The sequence below is a fragment of the Macrosteles quadrilineatus genome, unplaced genomic scaffold (assembly GCF_028750875.1).
Source record: "Macrosteles quadrilineatus isolate MER2022 unplaced genomic scaffold, UCM_ALF_1.0 Scaffold_1__1_contigs__length_201487025, whole genome shotgun sequence".
Lineage (NCBI taxonomy): Eukaryota > Metazoa > Arthropoda > Insecta > Hemiptera > Cicadellidae > Macrosteles > Macrosteles quadrilineatus.
In genome coordinates this window covers 132,078,338-132,104,122 of record NW_026542594.1, presented here as the reverse complement: position 1 = coordinate 132,104,122, position 25,785 = coordinate 132,078,338, and the positions used below count along the sequence as shown (strand labels likewise).

Genomic DNA, 25,785 nt, shown 5'->3' with positions numbered 1-25,785 from the left:
TGTAATTTACAAATATTAAATTTGGTGGGGGGGGGGGTTTAAGATAAGGTAAGGTACCTGTAGTTGTTTTTTTTCAAAACCCATTCTTGTAAGATTAAGTAGAGAAACATTTTGATGTTACCTAGTGAAATATAGAGGCAGTATCCGGCTAAACATAATGTTTGGAGTGAAAAAAAGAAAGTTACAATTTGAATTTATTAATAAACATTAATTCCTTTATCATCTATACAGTTTAAAAGTAAAAACTATATACTTTTCCAAGCATGGTAGAGTGTGGATTGAATTGTAAAATAGAATTGTTAAAATAATCCACCAATTTAAACTCATTATTATTACTGACTTCAAAGTCAAAAGCATAAGCTTATCATCTTACATGCATTCATCGCTTCCCCAATCTAAAAGTTTATTAAACAATGTATATGATTGACTATTATTACAACTTCAATATCCAACAGTCAATGATATGATGTAACAAAGTACAAAATATAACCATATGAGTATGTATATTTGGTATGGAGACCTTTAAAAAGTGTATAGATTCTAGAAAACTGTTCAAAGTAAGCCTATCCTCTACATCTATCTGCAGATTCAAAGTAAACAAAATCAAATAAGGAATGACACCTCAACTAACTGTAATAATATATACTGTACCTACAACAGTTTTTTAAACAAGCATTTTCTATTCAGTTCTTAGAACTGAAAAGATTCATTTTATTGGATCGTAACTGATAGGCATAACGATAACAATGATCATTTCCCTCTGATGTACGAGTAATCTTTTCTTACTCTAGTAGAACCCAACAACCTATTTCCTAGGTCACCACAAACTTTAAAGCCAGATATCAATATTTGTGAAGGTGACGACATCAAAAACTTGTGGCAATTCGAGACTATTGGAATTAAGGATGACCCACACGTGAAAGATGATATCGCATTGAATAAATTTAATGAAACTGTTAAACTTTAGGATGGTTGTTATTCAGTTTCCTGGCCTTGGAAAGATTATCCCCCAAATTTACCAAAAAACTACAATCTTTCTCTCGGTCGTTTGAAATCTTTAACAGACCACACTTAACTTGACTTTCAGACAAACATAATATTCTAAGTGAATTTGACTCGGTAATTCAAACCCAATCGAAATAAGGTATAATCGAACGAGTGAGTTTTCAGACAGAAACGAAATAGGAGTTCTTCACTATATACCTCATCACCCTATTATCACTGAGTCGAAAACCTCAACTCAACTCAGGATAGTGTATGACGCGGCAGCCAAAACCAGAAAAGGCAACAATAGTCTTAATGATGTCTTTGCCGTGGACCTGTAATTTTGGAAAACCTATGTAGTTTACTTTTACGTTTTAGAATGAATGCTATTGGAATTCTTGCTGATATTGAGAAGGTATTCCTTCAAATAAATCTCCAAACTCCAGATAGAGATGTAACTAGATTTCTGTGGATCAAAGATCCTTTGTCAGCACCTACTAATGATAATATTGATGAGTATCAATTTTGTAGGGTTCCGTTCGGAATCATATCCAGTCCATTTTTACTCAGTGCTACTGTTTTTCATCATTTGTCAATTTGTGAACTTGATAATCTTAATGAAAGGTTGAAGCCTTCATTTTATGTTGATAATATGGTTACCGGATGTGACATAGATCAAGACGCCACAACACTATTTACAACTGCTTATAGTTTGTTCTCTGATATTAACATGAACCTTAGATGTTGGTCTTCAAACTCAAAGACACTGATGACACAAATACCAATGGAAAAAAACGACAACTGAGAATCCTACTGATGTTAATGTTCTTGGATTAAAATGGAACAACAATCTTGACATTCTTCATATAAAACCTGTTAACAATGACAGAAACAAACATATTTCAAAAATATAAGTTTTAAGTACTATATCATCAGTTTTTGATCCCTTAGGGTTATTATCCCCCATAACACTGAAGGCTAAACTCTTTCTCAGTTGTGGGAACAGTTGTGGAAAGACAATTTGGACTGGGACGAAATACTAGAGGAGCCTAAATGTAGGGAATGGAAAATGGAATATTATATGCGATGATATTCTTAAAGTAACTGAAGTTTCTATTCCTCGATTCACAGGATTACGAGCAGATCATGTAGAACTCCATTGTTTTACGGATGCATCAAAGGATGTATATTCGTGTGCTGTTTATATCAAATTAATTAATAAGGAGACTGTCAAAGTGACTCTCGTGTTTTGTAAAAGCCATTTAACCCCAAAGTCAAAGCCGAAAATTACCCTTCCAAGACTCGAACTTTTAGGCGTGTTGATTGGAACAAGAGTGTTACGTTTTGTTGAATTATCCTTAAAAACTTCCTGTTGTAAATAAGATACTGTGGACTGATTCACAATGCATGTTACATTGGCTTAACACAACAAAGCTGCTTCCTAAGTTTGTGGAGAGAAGAGTAATAGAGATCAAAAGTTCAAAACCAACACAGAGACGCAATTTAGATACGTTCCTACTGACGAAAATCCAGCTGATATGGCGACTCGAGGTAAAACGGTGGATAATCTGAAACACTGCAATGAATGGTGGTCAGATCCACAATGGCTTTCTTGTATTCAAGACTTGTGGCCGGATTGGTCTTCTGATTTGAACTGAAGGTTCATGAACGGTTAATGAACTGAAGACGATATTGTTGAAGCTATTGAAGAAAACGTCGTCACCTTGACTACAAAGACCGAAGACGTGAGTCCTTTTGGCATAGATATACAAAGGTTTTCATCACTTTCAAATTGTAAAAGATTTATAAGTGGATGCAGACGGAATAAACTACCTAATTATGTTATTCCTACATCTGAAGAACTCAAAGATGCTCATTTATCATGGATTAAACACGTTCAAAACACATCTTTTAGTGAAACACTAAGGATTATAAGAGATGGTAGGTATGATAGATTGCAGAATCAACTTGGCCTATTCATTGATATTAATGGAATTATAAGATATAAGGGTAGGATCTCAAATGCAGACCTTGAAGAATATTGTAAGTTCCCTATACTTCTACCAAAGAACGATATATTTACTCGACTGCTCATAGAAGAGTGTCACTGTAAGATTTTTTACATGGGAGTGCAACAAACCCTCTCAGAACTTCGGAAATCCTTCTGGATAATCCATGGCAGAGCTGAAGTCAACTGGGTTCGGCAAAAATGTTTGAAAAGCTTAAAATACGAAGGTGGACCATACAAGCTGTCCCAAATACCCTCTCTTCCAACAGAACGGGTGACTGAAAGTATACCTTCCAAATTACAGGACTTGACTACTTTGGCCCTCTTCTGGAGTTGAATTCTAGAGTTGGATTCTAGAGTTGAACTTTTGAAAATTTACAGTTGCATATTCACCTGTTTAGTCACAAGAGCTGTTCATTTAGAGATAGATAAATAAATAAATAAAAAGGCCTTTATTTACAAGCGAGTTTCATATACATGATTTTCAAACTTACTCAAGTCAAACTAAAACTAAACTAACCTAATATATACAGAAATATAATGTACAACATAACTACAAAGAAAAGACATTTACAAATTACATTTGTTTTTCTGCATTGCGGCCCTGAATGAGCCATACGATTTGGAGCTCTTTATGTCCTGAGGGAGGCCATTATACAACTGCGGGCCAAAATAAGAAAATGACTTTCTTCCAACCTCAAGCCTCACTTTAGGAAAGTAAAGCCTGCGGTCGGAACGAGTACCACGCAGGCAGATCTCCCCCTGTACTTAAGCCTCTCGCTGAGGTACAAAGGCTCTCCCAGCGTGAGCACTTTGTGGACCAGGCAGCAGGTCAGCCTCCTGCACATTTCATCCATTGGGATGAGCTTTGCAGCATCTCGGAAGGAGGACACGTGGTCAAAGCGGTTAAGGCCAAAAATGAACCTTATAGCAGAATTTTGAATTCTTTGAACTCTTGCCATATCCTCCTTAGAGATGCTGTTTCCATATGCAGGAAAGCAATATGTAAAGGCTGGGAGGACCAAGGACCGCATGAGTTGCATTTTGTTTGGCATATTCTGGCAGTAGTTTTAAATCTGCTAAGACCTCTCAGTCTACCCACTGCGCGTTGAACTGCAGATGTGACATGGTCAGAAAAAGAGAGGTCTTTGTCAAGTACAACACCAAGTGTGTTGACAGTGTCGCAAACAGACAATCTCATGCCATCAAGGGTGACTTCTATAGCAGATTTACTCAATTCCTGCATCATAATGTTTGGTCCAGTATGCATGACTACACACTTGTCAACATTCAATCCAAGGCCATTCATGACAGACCATTGAAAAATGCTGTGCAAATCAGCATTGATGAGCCGGATTGCTTCTGATGTCTTGTCTGGCTTGTATGACAAGTGTAGTTGGCAGTCATCAGCATACAAATGTGCTGTACAATATTCTACACTTCTGGACAAGTCAGACGTGTACAAATTGAACAGCACAGGTCCTAAACAACTACCTTGAGGAACACCACGCAATTTGCAAAGCGGATCTGATGTCTCACTCCCAATTTTGGTAACCTGCAGTCGGGACTCCAAATAGGACCGAAACCAACAAACAACTTTTCCACTACAGCCATAGCACTTCATTTTGGCCAATAACAATTCATGATCAATATAGTCAAATGCTTGGGAATAATCTAGAATAGCTAATGTGCTGTACAGGCCTTTATCTTTGGCATCGAATAGATCCGCAAACATATTAGTCAGTGCAGTACAAGTACTGTGGTTTTTTCTAAACCCTGACTGTAGCTTAGGCAATATATCAAAGTCATCTAGAAATGAAGCAATTTGTTTAGTTACCATCTTTTCCATTATTTTTGACATTGCAGGTAACACGGAGATAGGTCTTAAATGCTGGACGCATGAGATCGCCAATAACTTGTAAAAGAATTCTTACTATCTCTCAGGAGGTTTGTGGGAAGAAGAGGCACTCTGAAGAAGATTTACTTGGACAACGCAACTCACTTCAAGAAGGCTTTCGCACTCTTGGATGATATGTTTGTTGAACATTTCGACATAGGCCTACACCAGAAGTACTGTCTTATGTAAGTGAAAACCGCATCGAATTACTTACATTCCAGAGTTTGCACCTTGGATGGTCAGTTTAATGTCCTTAGAGCCTGTGTATCTAATGTCAATGCAGACAAGTGCTTATTTTGCAAGGAAGCTCACACAATTTATAAATGCTAACGTTTTGGATGTCAAACTCCCCCTCAGCGTAGGGATTGGATTAAAGCACAAAATTCTTGTTTTAATTCTTTACGGACCTTGCATAAACTAAATGAGTGTACTTAAAAAACTAGCTGTTTTAAATGTGGAGCAAAACACAACAGTTTGCTACATAATGATGATGTTGGCCTTACCAACAAGGCTCAAGTTAGGGTAGGGCAGAATAATAAAGTACCTAGGTCCTAATGAAAATTCCATTCAACCAGCTGAAAAGCTTAATTCAAGTCCCTTGCATGCATGCAGCAGTGTTAGATCTTCTTTAGTTTTGTTAGGAACTGCTTTAATTCATATAAAGGATAGATCAGGTCAATTCCAACCAGTTAGAACTTTTATTGATTCTGGACCTCAGACTTCCTTTATAGCTGAAAATTTTTGTCGCGCCTGTGCCTTCCTCGAAAGAAATTCAATGAACATGTATCTGGTATTGCAGAATCTACTGTTTTATCTACTAAAGGAGTTGTATTGTGCACTCTGAAACCTCATTTTGATTCTGAACTTCGCCTTCAGACTAATGCTGTGATTCTGAAGAAAATTATATCTCAAATGCCTTATACCTCCCTTCCAGAATGTATCAAAGACGAATACAAACATTTAGAACTTGCAGATCCTACTTTTGGCGAACCAGGAAAAATTGAATTTTTGTTTGGTGCAGACTTGTACCCTGATGGCGGGCAGATGCCTGCTCCAAAAGGTTCCCCCGTTCCTTACCAAAGTAGTTTCGGATATATTTTGTTGGGTCCAATTGATCTTAATGGCAAAATACAGCCATATGAACAGGTTTCATCTATTTTGTTTCCAATTTTGCAACCATTGAACATTCTTTAGATGATCAACATAGACGATTTTGGGAATTAGAAGAAATCCCAGTCCATGCATCAGTTAACCCTGAAGAAGAAAAATGTGAGATGATCTATTGTAATGCTGTAAAACGGAATCAGGAAGGAAGGTACATAGTTCCACTCCCTTTTAAAGACAAAGATCACAAAATTGGAGAGTCGTTTGGGTATGCTGCTTCTTGTTTCAGAATTATTAATTATTATTAATAATTATAATAATTATAGTAATTATAATAATAATAATTATTATTATTATTATTTCAGTTATTTAATTATTATTTCACCATATGTTTTTATTTACTTTCTTTAATAATAGTGTCTTGTATTTGTGTCTTGATTAAAAACAGTTTAGTTTCTTTTGATCTTTTAATTTTTATCTAAATAAGAAATAGAACATGGCGCAGTCGAATGAAGAACCCGTATCCCTGAACATCAAGCCTCCTGAAGCCTTTTCCTTCAATCCTCACGACTGGAAGACATGGAAGACTCGCTTTGAGAGGTATTATTCCCTTAGCAATTTAGCTCTACATTCTGGTAAGCATCAGATTGACTTGCTTATCTACTGTATGGGGGAAAAGGGAGAGGATATACTTAACTCATTCAGGTTAAATGACAAATGACAAATCTAATTACAAAGTTGTTCTAAAGAAGTTTGACGATCATTTCCTTCCGAAAAAGAACCTAATTTTTGAACGGGCTAGGTTTATAAAACTTAAACAGGGTTCCATGCCGATTGAGAACTTTATCACAGACCTTCACAATCATGCAAAAAACTGTGATTGGGGCCAGATTGAAGAGGAGATGATTGTGATGGTTTTGATTATTGGTATGCAGGACGAATCACTAAGTGATCGTCTTTAACTTGAACCCAAATTAAAACTTAACACAGCTATTAACACTATCCGTAGATCTGAAGAACTAACAAGACAGAAACAAATACAAAACTTGGCTGACATAGCATTAATAAACAAAAACACTCAACATTTAAGTAAATCAAACAATAGATCATTACGAGATAACCTGCCTGTTTTACCTAAACAACTTGAAATCAAACCCGATCTCTTTCAACTAAAGGAAAAAGAAGATACTTACAGAGCATCTTACAAGAGAAACTACGATAGATGCTACGCTACAAGAGAAATTCCATCGCTGCATGATGGTCAAAAAGTATGGATCCAAGACTTAAAAAGAGAGGGGATTATTATCAGCTTAGGACAAGAACCAAGGTCATACTGGGTTAAGACAGGAAACACTACGTTGAGGAGGAATCGACACCACCTTTTGCCTTACAAAGGTAATACAAGCAAACAGAGCAATCCTATTCCTTTATCCATCAAAGATACAATGCCAGATACTCTGCCATTTACTACTGTTACTCAAACAAACTCGTCCCTATCAAATACAACTGAAAAAGCATCCACTACTCCATCTAGAACACCCCAAGATTACAGTAAATCTTTTTCACGATCAACAATTCCCAATCAAGAAGCTGCAATTAAAAAATCATCAAGAGGCAGAATTATAAGACCAACCAAATGATTTCCTGAATAAACTTTGAAAAAAAAACTCAAAGGGAAAGATGTTCAACCTCTATGGTTATTTAATTATTATTTCACCATATGTTTTTATTTACTTTCTTTAATAATAGTACCTGGGGACCGAGCAAGCTCGGGGAAAATCATTAGTTCACTCTGAAAGCAGTCTTAGTATTGGAGATACATAAATCCATTCCCAAACTCCACACGGTTCGCCTTTACTACGTCCTACACCATTTCCTACGTCATGGACCTGATTCCCTGCATTCCCATAGCACTTTAGGATTGTAGATACCTTAATCTAATCGTTATTAACAGATCCCACACTCCGGACAGCTCACCTTGACTACTTCCTTCACCACTTCCAACGTAGTGGACCTGTTTTCCTCCCTTCCCATAGCATTTCAGAATTGCAGACACCTTAATCTAATCGTCATAAACAGTTCCCACGGTCCATACTACTTGCCTTTACTACTTCCTTCACCACTTCCTACGTCGCAAACCTGTTTCCCTCCCTTCCCATTACATTTAAAAATTGCAGATACCTTAATCTAATCGTCATAAACAGTTCCCACACTCCGGACTACTCGCCTTGACTACTTCCTTCACCACTTCCTACGTCGCGGACCTGTTTTCCTCCCTTCCCATAGCATTTAAGGATTGCCCATACCCTTATCTAATCGTCATAAACAGTTCCCACACTCCGGACAGCTCGCCTTGACTACTTCCTTCACCACTTCCTACGTCGCGGACCTGTTTCCCTCCCTTCATAAACAGTTCCCACACTCCGGACAGCTCGCCTTGACTACTTCCTTCACCACTTCCTACGTCGCGGACCTGTTTTCCTCCCTTCCCATAGCATTTAAGGATTGCCCATACCCTTATCTAATCGTCATAAACAGTTCCCACACTCCGGACAGCTCGCCTTGACTACTTCCTTCACCACTTCCTACGTCGCGGACCTGTTTCCCTCCCTTCATAAACAGTTCCCACACTCCGGACTACTCGCCTTGACTACTTCTTTCACCACTTCCTACGTCGAGGACATGTTTTCCTCCCTTCCCATAGCATTTAAGGATTGCCCATACCCTTATCTTATCGGCATAATCAGTCCCCACACTCCGGACTGCTTGCCTTTACTACTTCCTTCATCACTTCCTACGTCACGGACCTGTTTCCCTCCATTCAGATATTATTTTATGATTGCCTTTACTACTTCCTTCACCACTTCCTACGTCGCGGACCTGTTTCCCTCCCTTCCCATAGCATTTTAGGATTGCAGATACCTTAATCTAATCAACATAAACAGCAGTCCCCAAACTCCGGACTACTCGCCTTGACTACAATGTATCGAGGAATCTTACAGCTATAGTAAAAGCAAATGATGTACATACTCTTAGATTAGAGCTTGATCGTTCCATTGTAGACTTAACTAGCTGGTTTGCGGCGAATGGTTTAAAACTTAACAATTCTAAAACACATATTATGCAATTCCAAACACTACAAAATAAGCAAAACATAATTTTTGAATTACCATATGAAAATGATATTTTAGCTTTTGTTGAACAAACAAAATTTTTAGGCTTAAATATTGATAAAAATTTGACTTGGAAACATCACATTGAAATATTAGCTAAAAAATTACATACAGCTTGTTTCCAGATGTATGTTTTAAGAAACATAATAGATTCTAAAACAAAGGTCATAGTTTATTATGCCATATTTTTTTCCATTATGCAATATGGTATTGAGTTATGGGGCTCAACATCATATGCCTCAACTATTTTTAAGATACAATAGTATATTTCGTACCTAGGGCCGAAAATGAGATTTTGCCGGCTCGAGATAGTTTTTAAGTTCGAGACGAAGTCGAGAACTTAAATCGATCGAGAGCTGTAAAACCATTTCGGTCCGTGGTACGAACGCTATTTTTCACCACACTATACCCTATTACCACTATTCACCACTATACTAATGCACACTGATAGTAAACACAACTACAACTTTAAGGTTATGTGAAGAAATAATTTGAGGAATCAGCAAAAATAAAAATTAAAAATAAATAGTTGCTAAGCAACGGTGACAATATAGTATATTTCGTACCTAGGGCCGAAAATGAGGTTTTGCCGGCTCGAGATAGTTTTTAAGTTCGAGACGAAGTCGAGAACTTAAATCGATCGAGAGCTGCAAAACCATTTCTGCCCGTGGTACGAACGCTATTTTTCACCACACTATACCCTATTACCACTATTCACCACTATAATAATGCACACTGATAGTCAACACAACTACAACATTAAGGTTATGTAAAGAAATAATTTGAGGAATCAGCAAAAATAAAAATAAATAGTTGCTAGGCAACGGCGACAATAACACAATTCTATTGCAATGCTATGGATTTTGATTGTGTATTTAAAATGCATTCATGTTTTAAGTAAGTAAGCGGACAGCTGATTTTGCGGCCCCTGCCTGTAAAAACCTGCTCGGTCCCCAAATTTCGATGACAGCTGGCATGGCTAGCAAAACGTAACTTTCAGCCACCAATTAACGTATGTAATACAGCCAAAAACATCATAGTGTGGTGAAAACACAATTCTATTGCAATGGATTTTGATTGTGTATTTAAAATGCATTCATGTTTTAAGTAAGTAAGCGGACAGGTGATTTTGCGGCCCCGGCCTGTAAAAACCTGCTTGGTCCCCAAATTACGATGACAGCTGGCATGGCCAGCAAAACGTAACTTTCAGCCACCAATTAACATATGTAATACAGCCAAAAACATCATAGTGTGGTGAAAAAGAAGTTTTTAAGAATCTTATCATTTACACGCAAAAAAAGTCATGTAAACCGCTTTTTGAAACATATGGAATGTTAACAATGCCTTCACTTTACATTTATAAAATTCTGGTATACTTCCAAGAGTAATGCACAATTATTTGTAAACAATCAATTTATTCATCAATACCAAACACGTTCAAAAAATAATTTGCAGTATCCAAGACATCGGCTATGCCTGTATGAAAGATCGCCGTACTACATGAGTCTGAGGCTTTACAACGGTCTACCTGCTCATTTTAAAAATATCAATAGCATTGTAAAGTTTAAGAAAGAATTAAAAACATTCCTTATAAAAAAGAAATATTATACAATAGAAGAGTATTTAAATGACTGTTTTTTAAAAAGTGACTAGTTTAATTTTAATCCTTAGTTTTAATTTTTATTTTTGTTAGCTAAGAAATGACAATGTCATCTGTTTCACCAGCTTTGCTGGAAATGTGAAATGTTTTATGACAATAAAGTGATATTATTATTATTATTATTATTAGTAATCTTCAGTATAATCTTTACTAAATATTAACAAGTGATGTTTTTCCTTTTGTACTGTATTTGTAATTTGCTAGTATACTGTGGGTAGTTGGCTTATTATGAACACATGCTACAACTTCAAGTCTTTTCTTTACTTTTTCCTTGTTATTTAATTCAGCCAGCATGGTTACCTAGCAACCCATAAGAATAATGTTAAAAAACGTGATTTTCAGTTTCATTTTTCTACGTAATTAGATTTTTGTTGGCAGTTTTTACTGCAGTAAACTCGTTTCTAGGCCAGAAATAAACTATTTACAACATTTGAAGAAAATCGTCGGAGCCGTTTTCGAGATCTTGTTTGCAAGCAAGCAAGCAAGCAAGCATACATACATAAAAACATACAAGCAAACATTGCTTGTATTAGAGTATAGGATTGTCTTGCATTTGTGTCTTGATTAAAAACAGTTTAGTTTCTTTTGATCTTTTAATTTTTATCTAAATAAGAAATATAACACTACTAAGCTGAGAGTTGTATTTAATGCATCAGCCAAGACTTCAAACGGTAAATTACTCAATGATAATCTCTTTTTAGTCCGAAACTGCAAAAAAATATCATGGAAGTTATTTTGAACTTTATCTGGTCACGTTTACTGCAGATATATGCAAAATGTATCGACAGATCTTACTTGATAGTAGACATTAACCGTATCAAGCTATTGTTTGGCGTGACACTCCCTCTGAACCCTTTCAAACATACATGTTGAACACTGTGACTTATGGTGTGTCATAGGCTCCATTTTTGGCAATTCGAACTCTGCAACAGCTAGCTTTGGATGAAGAAAACAAATATCCATTAGCAGCAAAAGTTTTGATGAATAATATCTATGTTGATGATATTGTAACTGGTTCTGATTCTGTTGACTCTGCTTATTGCTATAAGAAATAGTGATGGGCGGATCCAAAGAAAATGTCGGTACCGGATCCGGATCTTGAAATATTCGGATCCGGATCCAGATACACACTGTCATAAGGGCGGGTTAAAAAAAAAAGTAATTAACAGAATGCCAATTTAAATCATACTTTTATTATTTTTTATCACGAAGCATCGGGTGAGATTAAAATACTAACGGGATATTTTTGAGGCGAAATTATAGGCTGTTAGCTTATCATCCAGGTACAAAACTAAAAACTAGAGGTGTGAAGATATCCGAAAAATCGGGTCGGATTCAGTTCGGAAAGATACATGCCATTGCCATATATGTTATTTACTTGTATCAAGAGACAAACACTGAAACATGGCCTTGCCATATAAGTTATTTGCACCAAGAGACAAACACTAAGACATGACCTTGCCATATAAGTTATTTGAATTAAGAGACAAACACTGAGACATGGCCTTGCCATATAAGTTATTTGCATCAAAAGACAAACACTGAGTCATAACCTTGCCATATAAGTTATTTGCATCAAGAGACAAATACTGAGTCATGGCCTTGCCATATAAGTTATTTGCATCAAAAGACAAACACTGAGTCATGGCCTTGCCATATAAGTTATTTGCATCAAAAGACAAACACTGAGAAATGGCCTTGCCATATAAGTTATTTGCATCAAGAGACAAACGCTGAGACATGGCCTTGCCATATAAGTTATTTGCATCAAGAGGCAAACACTGAGACATGGCCTTGCCATACAAGTTATTTGCATCTAGATACAAACATCGAGACATGGCCTTGCCATAGAAGTTGTTTGCATCAAGAGACAAACACTCGGGGAAAAAACGGTCTTGTACATGGATACAGACAGCTTTGTGTTAGTAAAAAAATCTGGAAAAAATCGGGGTTGTATAGTGATACAGACAGATTTGTGTTGGTAAAAAATCGGGGTTGTACAGTGATACAGACAGCTTTGTGTTAGTAAATAAAATCGGGGTTGTACAGTGATACAGACAGCTTTGTGCTAGTAAAAACTCGGGGTTGCACAGTGATACAGACAGCTTTTTGTTTTAGTAAAAAATCGGGGTTGTACAGTGATACAGACAGCTTTGTGTTAGTTAAAAAAATCTGTGTTGTACACTGATACAGACAGCTTTGTGTTGGTAAAAAATCGGGGTTGTACAGTGATACAGACAGCTTTTTCTGTTAGTAAAAAATCGGGGTTGTACAGTGATACAGACAGCTTTATGTTAGTAAAAAAATCGGTGTTGTACAGTGATACAGACAGCTTTGTGCTAGTAAAAATATTCGGGGTTGTAGAGTGATACAGACAGCTTTGTGTTAGTAAAAAAATCGGTGTTGTAGAGTGATACAGACAACTTTGTGCTAGGAAAAAATCGGGAAAAAATTTGAAAAAATCGGATCTATCAAAACCGGATCCAGCCCAAGATCCGGAATTTTTTGGATCCGATCCGGTGCCGGTTCTAGCTCGGATCCGGTAGTCCGATATCCGGATCCGACCATCACTAATAAGAAATCAACTTAGGAAGTGGTCAAGCAATGAAGTGGATTTTCTCTCAGAAATCCCTATTGAGCATCAGGAAGTTCCGTTACGTTTTGATGGTGATGATAAGGAGCCTATAAAGGTTTTAGGCATCCAATGGGAATCTAAACTAAATGTTTTTACGTTTTATGTTGATGTGCAGTCTTTAAATTCTTCACCCTTTACTAAAAGACAGGGTGTTTAGTTTATTTCCATTTTAAAATTCAAGACTTATTCCAGACTTTTCAAGACTAATTCCATATTTTTCAAGACTAGTTCTTTTTCAACAAATAGTGAGTGTCGATACCAAAATGTATCAATTCTCAATTCACAATTCTTGATACCGATACCAATTTTTATAGTTTAACCAAATTTTCTAAATAATTTGGTTGTACTACACACACCCCGTCATAAAGTATTATTAATATAACGGTTTTTATGTAAATACAAAATGCAGCGATGAAAAATTCTAACTAGCCAATTAGGGTTTTTTTATCATAAAATCTACCGTGGACGAGTAGACACCATCATTGGCTGCCGCGGTCACGGAAACGTCATCGTCGTCGTCCGCGATTGCGGCAAAATCATGAGCATTTCCCGCGGCCGTGTGGTCATCACCGTCATCTCCCGCGGTCACGGAAACGACACCGTCGTCGTCCACGATCGCGGCAAATTCATGAACATTTCCCGCGGCCATGTAGACGTCATTGTCCTGTCCCGCAATTACGGAAACGTCGTCTAGGATTGTGGCAAAATTATGATCATTTCTTGCGTCCGTGTAGACATACATCATCATCATTCTCTTTTACGGTCACGTAAACTTGATCGTCGTCTTGCGCGATCGCGACAAAATAATGAAAATTTCCGACATTGATATCAAAATAAAGGCTAAATCCCGACTTTACAAGATCATTTTGAAATTCAATACTAATTCCCGACTTTCCTGTTTTTCCCGACTACTAGACACCTTGAAAAGAGGTGTATTATCCTGTCTGTCAAAAATATTTTACCCTCTAGGCTATGTGAGTCCTGTTATATTTTGGGCTAAACATCTAATGCTACAGTTGTGGACTTTAGGTACAGGTTGGGACAATCTATTGCCTCTTTCGTTACAAGATCATGTAGAGAACTTCCTGAACTGGAAAACCTATCATTGCCTCGTTACTTGCATCATTCTTCATCTTCCTATGAGCTTCATGGATTTTGTGATGCATCTGAAAACGGTTACTGTGGAGTTGTGTAGTTGAGGCGCTGGGGACATAGTCCTTGACATGGCCCTTGGCCTTGGGTCCAGGTAAGACAATGTTAAGGGTTTTCAAAATTGGGGTTTAGAGTCTTTTCCAAATTGGGGTTTCAGTTTCTAACTAAATGATTACAGTTCCAGTCTACTCTACCTTTTTGATTGTTAGTTTAGCTTTATATTCTTTGTGTTGTTTTGAGTATTAATAAAGTTGGGTTTTGTAAGCGAGTGCTGAGTTTCATTCCTCAGCTACTTCACCCAAAGTAACAGTAAGTACGAATAATTGTAAATTTAAAATTACCATGTTATTCTTATGGAGAATAAAAAAAACTGTTGTAGTTTGCTTTTATGAATATACTTTGATCAAATTTGGAAATGCTTTTATTTTATACCAAACTATTAACATTTTACAAAAGAAAAAACTTTTACCCTCCCTGTTGCAGCAAACCTAAGTACGGTTCTTGTTAAACCAATGCTATTTAAATAGGGAATAAATGTGATCATTTTAAGGAGATATTCTAGTGTAAATCAATTAAGGCGAATAGAAATTCTATTAGTCTGCAGGTCATATAGCTTTTTAAATCAAGGACGGAACAATTAAGGAACTCAAATGAAACCTTGAATTAAAGCTCTTAAAAATATACAAATATGTAGATTTGATTTGCACATTATGTGTTCACACATGGTTGGGTCACACAGCTAAGTGGTCTTCAATAATTAAAATGTACGTATAATCAGCAGTTGAGCGCTGGCGGACGGTGCCTGCAATCTGACCGTGCCAATCACTGCAGAGACTTCTGGTCGAGACTGTACCGTTGGACCTAATGAAATTTGGACCTTGTGAAACGCTCTGTTTATTTTTAGTATTTTAACCGTTGGACTTTGTGAAATTTGGACTTTATGAAACGCTCCCCTAATTAAAACATTCTTGAATATGATATGGCCTAGAGACCTTGTTATGAAATAGGTTATTTGTGGTACAATAGATGTTATTGATTGAAAGGCATTTGACTCATGGCAGAATCAGTCACAAACTAAATTTAAATTTAAAATAATAACTCAATAAAACTAAAACGAGCTGGTGGCCCGTCCTACGTATGGGGATCGAGTTTTCAACTAAAACGGAATAATTCAGAAGATCTAGTTTACACGCATAGACACAAATTCTGGCAGTTTTAATGGGGAAGATCACCTTATAAACAAATTTCACGTGACCACCTATTTATTCCATTCGAATATTGACCTAAAATATGGCGATATGCATTTTAAATCCGATAATTTTACCATAAAACAGCATTTGTGTAGATTTGAAAAATCTTGAAGTGAGATTGGCGACCGATTCCACTGGTTTTGAGTAGAGTAGCTACATGCCACTTCCAATTGCATATACTGTACTACTTATGTACTTACCGTACACCTTATCTTACCTCCGTGACCACTGAAACCTTTATGAGGATTTTTGCCTCCCATTCTCTTCCATCCCCTACCTCTTCAAAATTTAGATCCCAGTCTGAGGATGCATTTCATAGCTTGGTATTTCCCGTCTATCATGTGGTACTCCTTGGAATATACTTTTAAAAGTTTATGCACAGCCTGTCCATCTAAGCTTTACTTCTGGAAAGCATCCCTATATTTGGGTGTTAACACATTTCCCTTAGCTCTCTGTTCTTTTTTATTTCGACCTCCGGGCCGTTATCTTGAACTGGTCTGTATATTTTCTCTGCAATTTATTCTCTAACCCAGCATTAAGGTTTTTCGGTTCTTTGGTCAGTGCCCAAGTTTCTGAATCATCAGTACTATGGGGATAGTTGGTATGGTATGAGTCAACTTTGGTTTCTACTGCACCCTGCAGTTTATTGGACAGTTTTATAGAGACCTACAACACCGATTGACGCTTTCATTACTAACCAAAATTTTACTATGCCGACATACTCACATTCAAACATACAGAAAAAGAAGTTTCAACACGTAAATCACTTATATCTTAAACAATTAAGCGATAAACTGCTGAAAAAATATTTCCCAAATATGAGTTGAAATTTTCAATGCATAAACTAAATACTTACACAGATTGCATTTACGACAAAACTTGATTAAACGCAAGTGTTTGAGATGTTTAGTTCAAAATAACACATTTTCTGATAACGCAGATGCTTCAAGGTAGGGGAAAACTACATTTTAAAATGAAATAGTATGTAGGCAAACACCAACGAACAATATTTTTGTAAACAAACAACTCGTAACATAAACATTTCAATGACAGTTATAACTAGGGGTGTGCGATGCATTGAAAATGCATCGAAATTTCGATTCGATGCATCGAAAAAGACCGATGCATCGATTAAGTCCCGATGCAACAATTACGTCCCGATGCATATTTAAAACTAATTTAGGACTCCAAAATGAGTTTTAGATAGGGAAGTGTCAATTATCGCTACCACCGATACTCGGCCATTGCCGATACTAGGAATATCGGTATCAAGAATCGATTGCCAAATGTCGATTTCGCCGATACCGACACCCGACAGGCAGGGCCGTCCTAAGGGGGGGGGGGGGCAACCGGGGCAAGCTGCCCTGGGCGACGTGGCTGAGGGGGCGCCACGCAGCGGCTATTGGTATTAACCCGAAATTTCGGGAAATACTCGGGAAAAATCCCGATTATCAGGACGTGATTACATTTGATTCGGGAATTTTTTGGGACGGGATTTGATCCAATCATCGGCGATTTTACCGCTTCGCGAGCGATGTTCTTGGTAATTCCACAAACGCAGGAGGTAAAGTCATTTCGACGATCGCACCGTGACCGCAAGTCGTTTGGACGATCGCGCCGTGACTGCGGAGTCATACAGACAATCGCGCCGTGACTGCAAGTCATATCGACGATTCCGCCGTGACCGCAAGTCATACCGACGATAACGCCGTGACCGCGAGATATACCGACGATCGCATCAAGACCGCGGAGTCATACAGACAATCGCGCCGTGACCGCAAGTCATATCGACGATTCCGCCGTGACCGCGAGTCATACCGACGATTCCGCCGTGACCGCGAGTCATACCGTCGATAACGCCATGACCGCGAGTCATACCGGCGATAACGCCGTGACCGCGAGTCATACCGACGATAACGCCGTGACCGCGAGTCATACCGAGGTTCCGCCGTGACCGCAAGACATTTCGACCGCGAGTCACAAGTTTCTATACCTGTAAATTTTTACCCTTTTTTGGTTTTGATAGATCAGTGCCACAAATGGTAAAAATTAATTTTGTTTGTCTTTTTTGGTAACTGCAATACTCAAGACTGTCGTTTATGCATAGGAAAAAATCATCCCGTCCCGAACTAAAAATTTAATCCTGTCCATCCCGTATTAACATAGTATTAAAATATGCGAATGCGACTATTACTGGGGGGGGGGGGGGGGGCACCACGACCACATTTGCCCCGGGCGCCGCTAACCCTAAAGACGGCCCTGCCAACAGGGATAGATAGATATTTTATTTTAACATTTATTTATTTGATAGCTATTAGTTTTGTAAATACGCTTTAGCACACTATTTAGTTCAAACAGCTAAAGTTTAGCTTCAGCTGTTCTCTCTGCAGGCAGATGATATTGCACAACACAATACAATCTACATTTCAAGTTCAAGATGTCAGACAGTCAGAATTCAGTCTCAGACAACCGGCGCGCGAGTGTCCTCAACACGAAATTATACTAAAAAATGTCTGTATCAATAAGTCAGACCTTTAAATGTATTATTTTTATTTTTAGAACAAAATAAATAACCTAAACTTGTCTAAATGTCCAGTTTCATCCCTGCATTATGCATCATTAGAAAAATTTGATTCAATTACAACACCGTCGAAGTCAGAGGGTTAGGCTTGCACTTGCCTATTGGACCAAAAAGTAGATCCATATTATAACTGTACTATCTACCTAGTTTAAGAGTTTAAGTGATGTGTTAAGTACTACTATTACATAAGTAATGATTGAAAAACACCATACCGATAATAAAACAACACCTTAGTCCATGTCGATTTTGTAATATTATAATGAATAGTGAATGTTGACTATCTAAGATAAATCAAAGTATGTAACATGAGTTCTCATTGGTCAAGAGGCCACGCTGCACTGTCTTGTCAGCCAATCGACGTTTGTGTTTCAATGGAGCAAGTGACAATTGCTTTGATGTCGTTATTTGTGTGTGAGTCTATTGTGGGAAGGGTTTAGATAAGATACATTGATAAATATCGAGAACCGTTATGTAGGACGTGTTTGTTTGTAAAGAGTATAAAATTAGGTTAAAGTTTAAAATGGTGGGATTTTCTTTTGTCTTACAAAGACCTAGATTTGACGTTCAATTATGTCAGTTAACTAAATCTTGACAAATGGCTTTATATAATATTTTAATAAAACATAAATTTTTCCGATTATATATCAATATGAATATTTTGGCTCAAAACATCAATTGTTCCAATCGATCGTTGTAGCATAGACTAACCAACACAAGGGAGTAGGCTATGTTTTATCTATGGTTGTAGTTACGTCGTACCCGGCTGGTTCACAGTGAATCCACTCTGCCCAGCCTTGTTCTTGGTATCATCAGGAACATAAACACATTTGTTACTAATTAAAACTATGTATGGAATGTTTGTTAAAAGCACCCGAAGAAACATATTTTGCTGCACAGTGCACACGATTCTTTTACACTGTAGGCTGTTATTTTTTTTAGAAAAAATTGTCGCATAGTTGCAAATTAACTTATTGAAATTAATTGTATCAAACGTGCATAGTATTTTCTCTTTTATCAAGGAGATTTAAGTACCAAACAAAACATAATCTTTCTTTTCTTGAAGGCTAAATTAAAAGATATCTTTACATAATAAAGTAAAGAAAAAAAAAACTGAAAAATGGCTGATAAAATTCCAATAAGCCCATTTATAAATTAGAGTAAAGTTTATCAGATCTATGCTTTAGTCATTGAATTCAACATTTATTTTAAAATTAACACTCAGAAGCTTTTGTTTAGTAGAATTATGCAAGCGACTGAGGGTGAGGGAGGGCATGTGAACCAGACTTTACAAAGGGCAAGTCTGCCATTCTGACAAACTTTCCTTTCTCTTTTCCCACCCCTTGTCCCGTTAGACAGGGGAGGGGGTGCTTCACTTCACACTAAACTAAACACTCGCGTGGTAGTGACGTAATTCTGTAGTGTGCTCTTCACAGCTCACTCATCAGCGGCTTTCGTGAAATTATAATTGATACCTAATTTTTGTTGATAGTCATTAAAAAATGTTGGCCTCCTCACCCTGTTCAAGGGAAAAAGTTAAGAAATAAAATGTTTGCAAAACGTGGTTTGTTTTATTATTCTGTATTGAAAATATATCGTAATATATTAATGTGTTTTCAGCTAGACTTAGTGACTTATTTTCATAGTTAAACAAATGTTGAAGATATAAATAGTGAGAAAATGACATTATTTAAGTTATTTAAGTTATTTAGTTATGATATTATTTAAGTTCTAATTAATAACTATTATCTTTTTGGTAGGCCTCACTGATCTTTTTGAACTTTTTAGTTTACACACACTTTCATTAATTTCAATCTTTATTTTTAATTTCAATTTATTCATAGCATGCAATAATGTATCAAATAGACAGTAAACACTGATTATCAACTTTTTTGGTTCGCGCTGATTTAAGAATGAACCAGAAGTATTGAAAGCCAACAAATATAAATGTGAAAATTAAGTAACAATACTACATCATAAAATAAACTCTATTTTATTTAATACAGGTCAATAATAATAATAATAAACTTAACGATTGCTTTATTGATATATAGGCTTATTCTAATTAATTGTTAGTGAAGGGTTAATTTCCTTAGCCCAACCATAAAATTAGCAGTGTCCATTAGTGAGGTTAGGTCAGCAACTATCCTCTTGTTCATAATTTTATTTAGTACATTTTTTACTTTAACTTTTTTAAGGTATAGGATCCATTACAGAAACACATGTTGTATTTAATTTTTAAAGAAAATCATGCCGTGCTGCATCGAATCGAATCGCATCGATTCGAATCGAAATTCTTTGAATCGCATCAATGCATCGAATCGAAAAATATATGCTGCATCGCACACCCCTAGTTATAACCAGCTGTTAGTTAAACCAGTATTGAAAATAATTTAAATTGCTAGCGTCGGCTGCTAGACTTTTTAAAAATTAAAACTGAATTTCTAAAAAACTGAAACCCTAAACTAAAATTATGGCTTCGACATTCCCTAGTTCTCAAAATTACCTTTCTTTCAACACAAAAATCATAAAAATCCGTCAAGTGGTTGATTCAGAATCGTGAAATAAAAAAACCCTGTTACGTTTTAATATTATAGATAAAGGGTAATTTGTCAAATTGAATCGATTTGAATTTATTGGTCTATTGAAATTTATCTATGAAGGAGTTATAATGGTGGCATACTAATAAAAAAGTGCTCAAATAAAGTTCAAACTAAAATGTTAATGATGTAAACATTGATTCGCAGGCTATATGACATTATTATGATAAAGATATGATACAGCATATTGTTTGATGTGATTCAATATAATAAAATTTCAAACATTCAATTAATTACATAGAGGGTAAAAGAGAATATACAGTCACTACTAGGCCTATATTTAGAACTGAATAGACATTAACCAGGTAGTTGTCAAACTGATTATTTGTCAAATTGAAAAGTTATATTGAGAATGAGTCAAATGAAATTCATGTTATTTATTAATGCTGTATTCAGAGCAATTGTGTCAATTAACTGTGAAAACATAAACATTTCTTTTAAGAGTTTCTAAACCCATCAAATATCATGTTAACATTCTTTCAACTTAAACATTAAAAGTATGAAAGAAGATAAATTGACAAGAATGTGCGAAAAGATATTGTGCTACGACCAACAACAACACTAGCTATGAGATTACCCGTTTGCCACCTCGCTGCACATTCAGTTGCTGCACAAGAACAGACGAGAAACTACAAGTTAGATTCATCATGTCTTAAACGAGAGGACATTCCGAAAAACTATTATGTTTACAATCAAGTAAATTACCAGCATGTTTTCTGAAATAAATACTTGGACCAAGCTTGATACTGATAAATTAAGTACTCCACATTATAATAATTCAAATTTTCTGAGTTTAATGTACACCACAATTAAGTTCAATTTTACAAATGGGTTGATTCTAATTTATTCAATCCTCATCCATATTTATGATTCATTTAATTTTAATATTAAAATGTCAAGAGTACTATTAACAAAATAGTTGTTTAGTGATAATAATATCACTAGAATCATAGAAGTTGTAACATATTATGTTACAAATTCTTACATCTAAGTAGTGATTTGATACAATGAATTGAAAAAAAAAACAATCAATTTTTGACAGTTTGTTAAGCAAATTCATTTAAAAATATAAATTGTTGTAATATTTTGTCATATTTGCATATCAGTTACATGATCACTATGTTGAAATATTCAAAAGAATAAAAGTTTAATGATTATTTAAATTATCTTTCCTCAAACCCATAGCACCACTATAATAATTAACTTTCTTATAGTTTAATATAGTAATAAGACGGTTAAGTACCACTTGAACCAAATACTCACATTGGCCATATACTCAGACAGCAGATCTTGTAGAGCTTGTCGTACAGCATTGCACTCGGCCACAATGCGCTCACGGCGCTCATCACGAGTGCAGCTGGAGTCAGCCATGAGTGCTGCACCACTGATGATACTCTCCAGTCTCTCCTCAAGAGACGGACGAGTCCTCACCTCGTTGTAGGCCAGTGGGTCCATGACCATTCGCTCCTGAAACAAAGCATAGGTAGAGATGTTGTCTACTCCTCAAGTTTCTCAAACTAGGTTTCTTTTATAAGAATGACATTGTTTCAATTAGATCCCAATTAATACGGGGTTGTAAGAGAATACATGTAGAACCAGAAGACATTTGTTTAGCTAGGTATAGTTTCAATTATATCATTCAAGCAACCATATTTACCTACATTTTTAGGCTTCAGAATATTATATAAAGTTAAATCTAGTTACAACTCAATTTTTATAAAAAAAATGCAAATTAAACTACATTAAAAAATAAGGATTGAACCTGCTTAAACATATTACCAACTTGTGTTAAACCATTGACTCCATACTGCAATAGGTACTGGGTAACATTATATATTGTACTAACATCAAAGTCATCCAGAGCAGCAGCCAGTTCGCCTGGTCCGTCGTAAGCGTTCTGTGGCAGTCCTGTAGTCTTCCCCTGGGCTACATCACTGATGGTGTTGACTGCCTCACACACCTGCTTGAACACGTAGTCTCTGTTGGCCTTGGCAGCAGCCAGCTCTGGGTGTCTGATGTAAACCTAACAAACATATAGGAAGATCAAACCCTGACACACCCCCACCAAAGCAAACATGCAGTCTAAGGATAATGTTATACTAAATTATTTGTTTTTTGAGGTCTACACAAAATGGTTTGGGGAAAAAATTATGAAATTTGTGTTTTGAGGGTACAAAAATGGGAAAAGCCAATTTTTACCTCCATAATCCTCCATAAAACCCCGTCAACTTGTCGGATCCCCGACGATGTGACCCCGTCGATAGATGTGGGTATCTATCTATTCTATACATAATTCAGTTTTCAAAATCTGTGTACAACTAAATCTAGAGTTCTAATGGACCGATTTTATTAATTAACGGGTCGGGTCGTTCGAAAGCTTATTTCGTGTAGATTTGCAAATAATTATGAAAGTTTGTTTTTGTTATGATTTATGGTGAAAAATTCCAAAAAACATGTTTTCCATAAGAAATACATTGAAAACGGTGTTTTTCACACTTTTTATTTGGGTGAGAGTTTTGGCTGCCTTTATTAGTGTTTCCAAGAAGTGTATGGTATAAATTTGTAGGAAATTTTATTCTCTTTCAGAATATCACCTTCCACTTTGGTCGATTTCCTCACCATTTAAAAGTTATTTGCAAAAAAGGTAAGCAACCTCCAAATTTATATAAACGGGAAAATACAGAGTTAGGGATATTTTTGTTACAATTTGTACAACTAAATCTAGACTTCTACCGGACCGATTTTGTTAATTAATGGGTCATTGGAAAGCCCAACTCATGTAGATTTGCAAATAATTATGAAAGTGTAATTTTATTAAATCTTTGTGGTAAAAAAGTAAAAATAACAAAAATACATTAAAAACTGCTTTTTTTAAGCTTCTGTTTTCAAGTTTCTATTTGTAGCCAGCTTTTGGCTGCCTTTATTAAGCACTAGCTGGCCCGACAGACTTCATCCTGTCCTATGCTTTTATGTCAAATGCTTGTTCATTTTCAAGATCCTGGTTGAAGTTCGTTCGCTACGCTCACTCACCTTTAGGTTGGAGCTCGTTCGCTGTGCTCACTTGCCTTCAGGTTGAAGTTTGTTCGCTACGCTCACTCACCTTTTGGTTGCAAATTAGCTGTTGTCATAAATTTAAAAAATATAATTGTGCTGCACCCTGTTGGTAAACTTATTAACTTTTAATGCTATTGAACATCACAGAATCAAATTGCTTAGTTCAACCAGCTGTTAATTTTCTTTAATTCCATTTAAATGTGAGTACTCATAAGGTTAACATGGGAAACTCCAGAGCCACTGGGGCGGAGCCCTTTTGACGGATCTGCACCAAACTTTACACAAACCATCATTGAATAATGCTTAATAATGCCTGAAAGTTTCATTACAATCTGTCAAGCGGTTTCGGAGTCCATAAAGGACAAACATACAAACATACATTGGATTTTATATATATAGATTTTCAAGAAATGCATAGCAGTTATTTGTATTAAATTTTATTCTCTTTCAGAATATCACACCCACTTTTGTCGATTCCCCCTCCATTTAAAGGTTATTGGCAATAATCTAAATGATTTCCAAATTTATAGTGGTGAGAAAATACTGAATTTGTTATATTTTTGTTAAACTTTGTACAACTAAATCTACACTTCTACCGGACCGATTTTGTTACTTAATGGGTCGTTGGAAAGCCTAATTCGTGTAGATTTGCAAATAATTATGAAAGTTTGATTTTATTCCATATTTGAGGTAAAACAATAAAAATAAACAATATTACATTTAAAATGCCTTTTTTTCAAGTTTATATTTCCATGTTTATATTTGTAGCCAACTTTAGGCTGCATTTATTGAGTATTTTCCAGAAATACATAATAGTAATTTGTAGGAAATTTTGTTCTCTATCAGAATATCACCTTCCAGTTTGGTCGATTTCCTCACAATTTCAAAGTTATTTGCTAAAACGTTAAGCAACCTCCAAATTTATAATGGCAAGAAAATACTGAACTAAAGATTTTGTTGTTAAACTTTGTACAATTAAATCTACAGTTCTACTGAATCGCTTTTATTAATTAATAGGTTATTGGAAAGCCTAATTCGTGTAGATTTGTAAATAATTATGAAAGTTTGATTTTTTTTAAACTTACTAGGTGAAACCCGTCAAAGTCTGACAGTTGCTGTTGAGGTTGCAAGCAAGATCGTTTGACTATAAATCGATGATAAAAAACTCAATTTTTGTTAAAATTTAAGTTGTTCGTGATTTAGCAGTGTACTTTAGGTACGTCCAATCAATAATTATCAATAATCAATAATTCAAATGGAAGCTAGTATTTCACTGAAGGTTCTTAAGTCAAAACAAATAGAACAATGTAATTAGAATTGAGTAAATATATCTAAAACTATATTCCATATCCAAGATGTAATTACATTTTTGTTTCCTGATTGAGTGATACCTCAATCAGAGATTGAGTGTATCTCTTATTTAATTAGAACTATCAATATCTCAAGTGAAAGCCTTTGAAGTATTTTAAGACCAAGACATATAAAATACCTTAAATAAAAATTTTAAGTTGAGTTATGTATCATTGATTGCAGATCATTACTAAAACGATTATAATTATTGTTGATTCGTGATTCAGCAGTGTGCTTTAGGTAGGATTATTAAGATCGGAATCTTAACTAAAGTGGTCTGCCGTTACACTTTAGACGCATAAATGAGCGAAGCATTATTTAAAGATTGCCAATGGCTAAA

General features: G+C 35.9%; 1 protein-coding gene across 2 annotated transcripts in view; it reads right to left on the bottom strand.

The window, feature by feature from the left end:
- The window catches only part of LOC128985142 (catenin alpha), a 129,158-nt gene that overhangs the window by 47,945 nt on the left and 55,428 nt on the right, over nt 1-25,785 (bottom strand). For both annotated transcript variants that reach the window (XM_054404531.1, XM_054404526.1), the window contains exons 6-7: nt 22,888-23,064; nt 22,305-22,508 (exon numbers count right to left, since the gene is read on the bottom strand). In XM_054404531.1, coding sequence (XP_054260506.1) covers nt 22,305-22,508; nt 22,888-23,064 — 381 coding nt within the window. The remainder of the gene's footprint in view (nt 1-22,304; nt 22,509-22,887; nt 23,065-25,785) is intronic.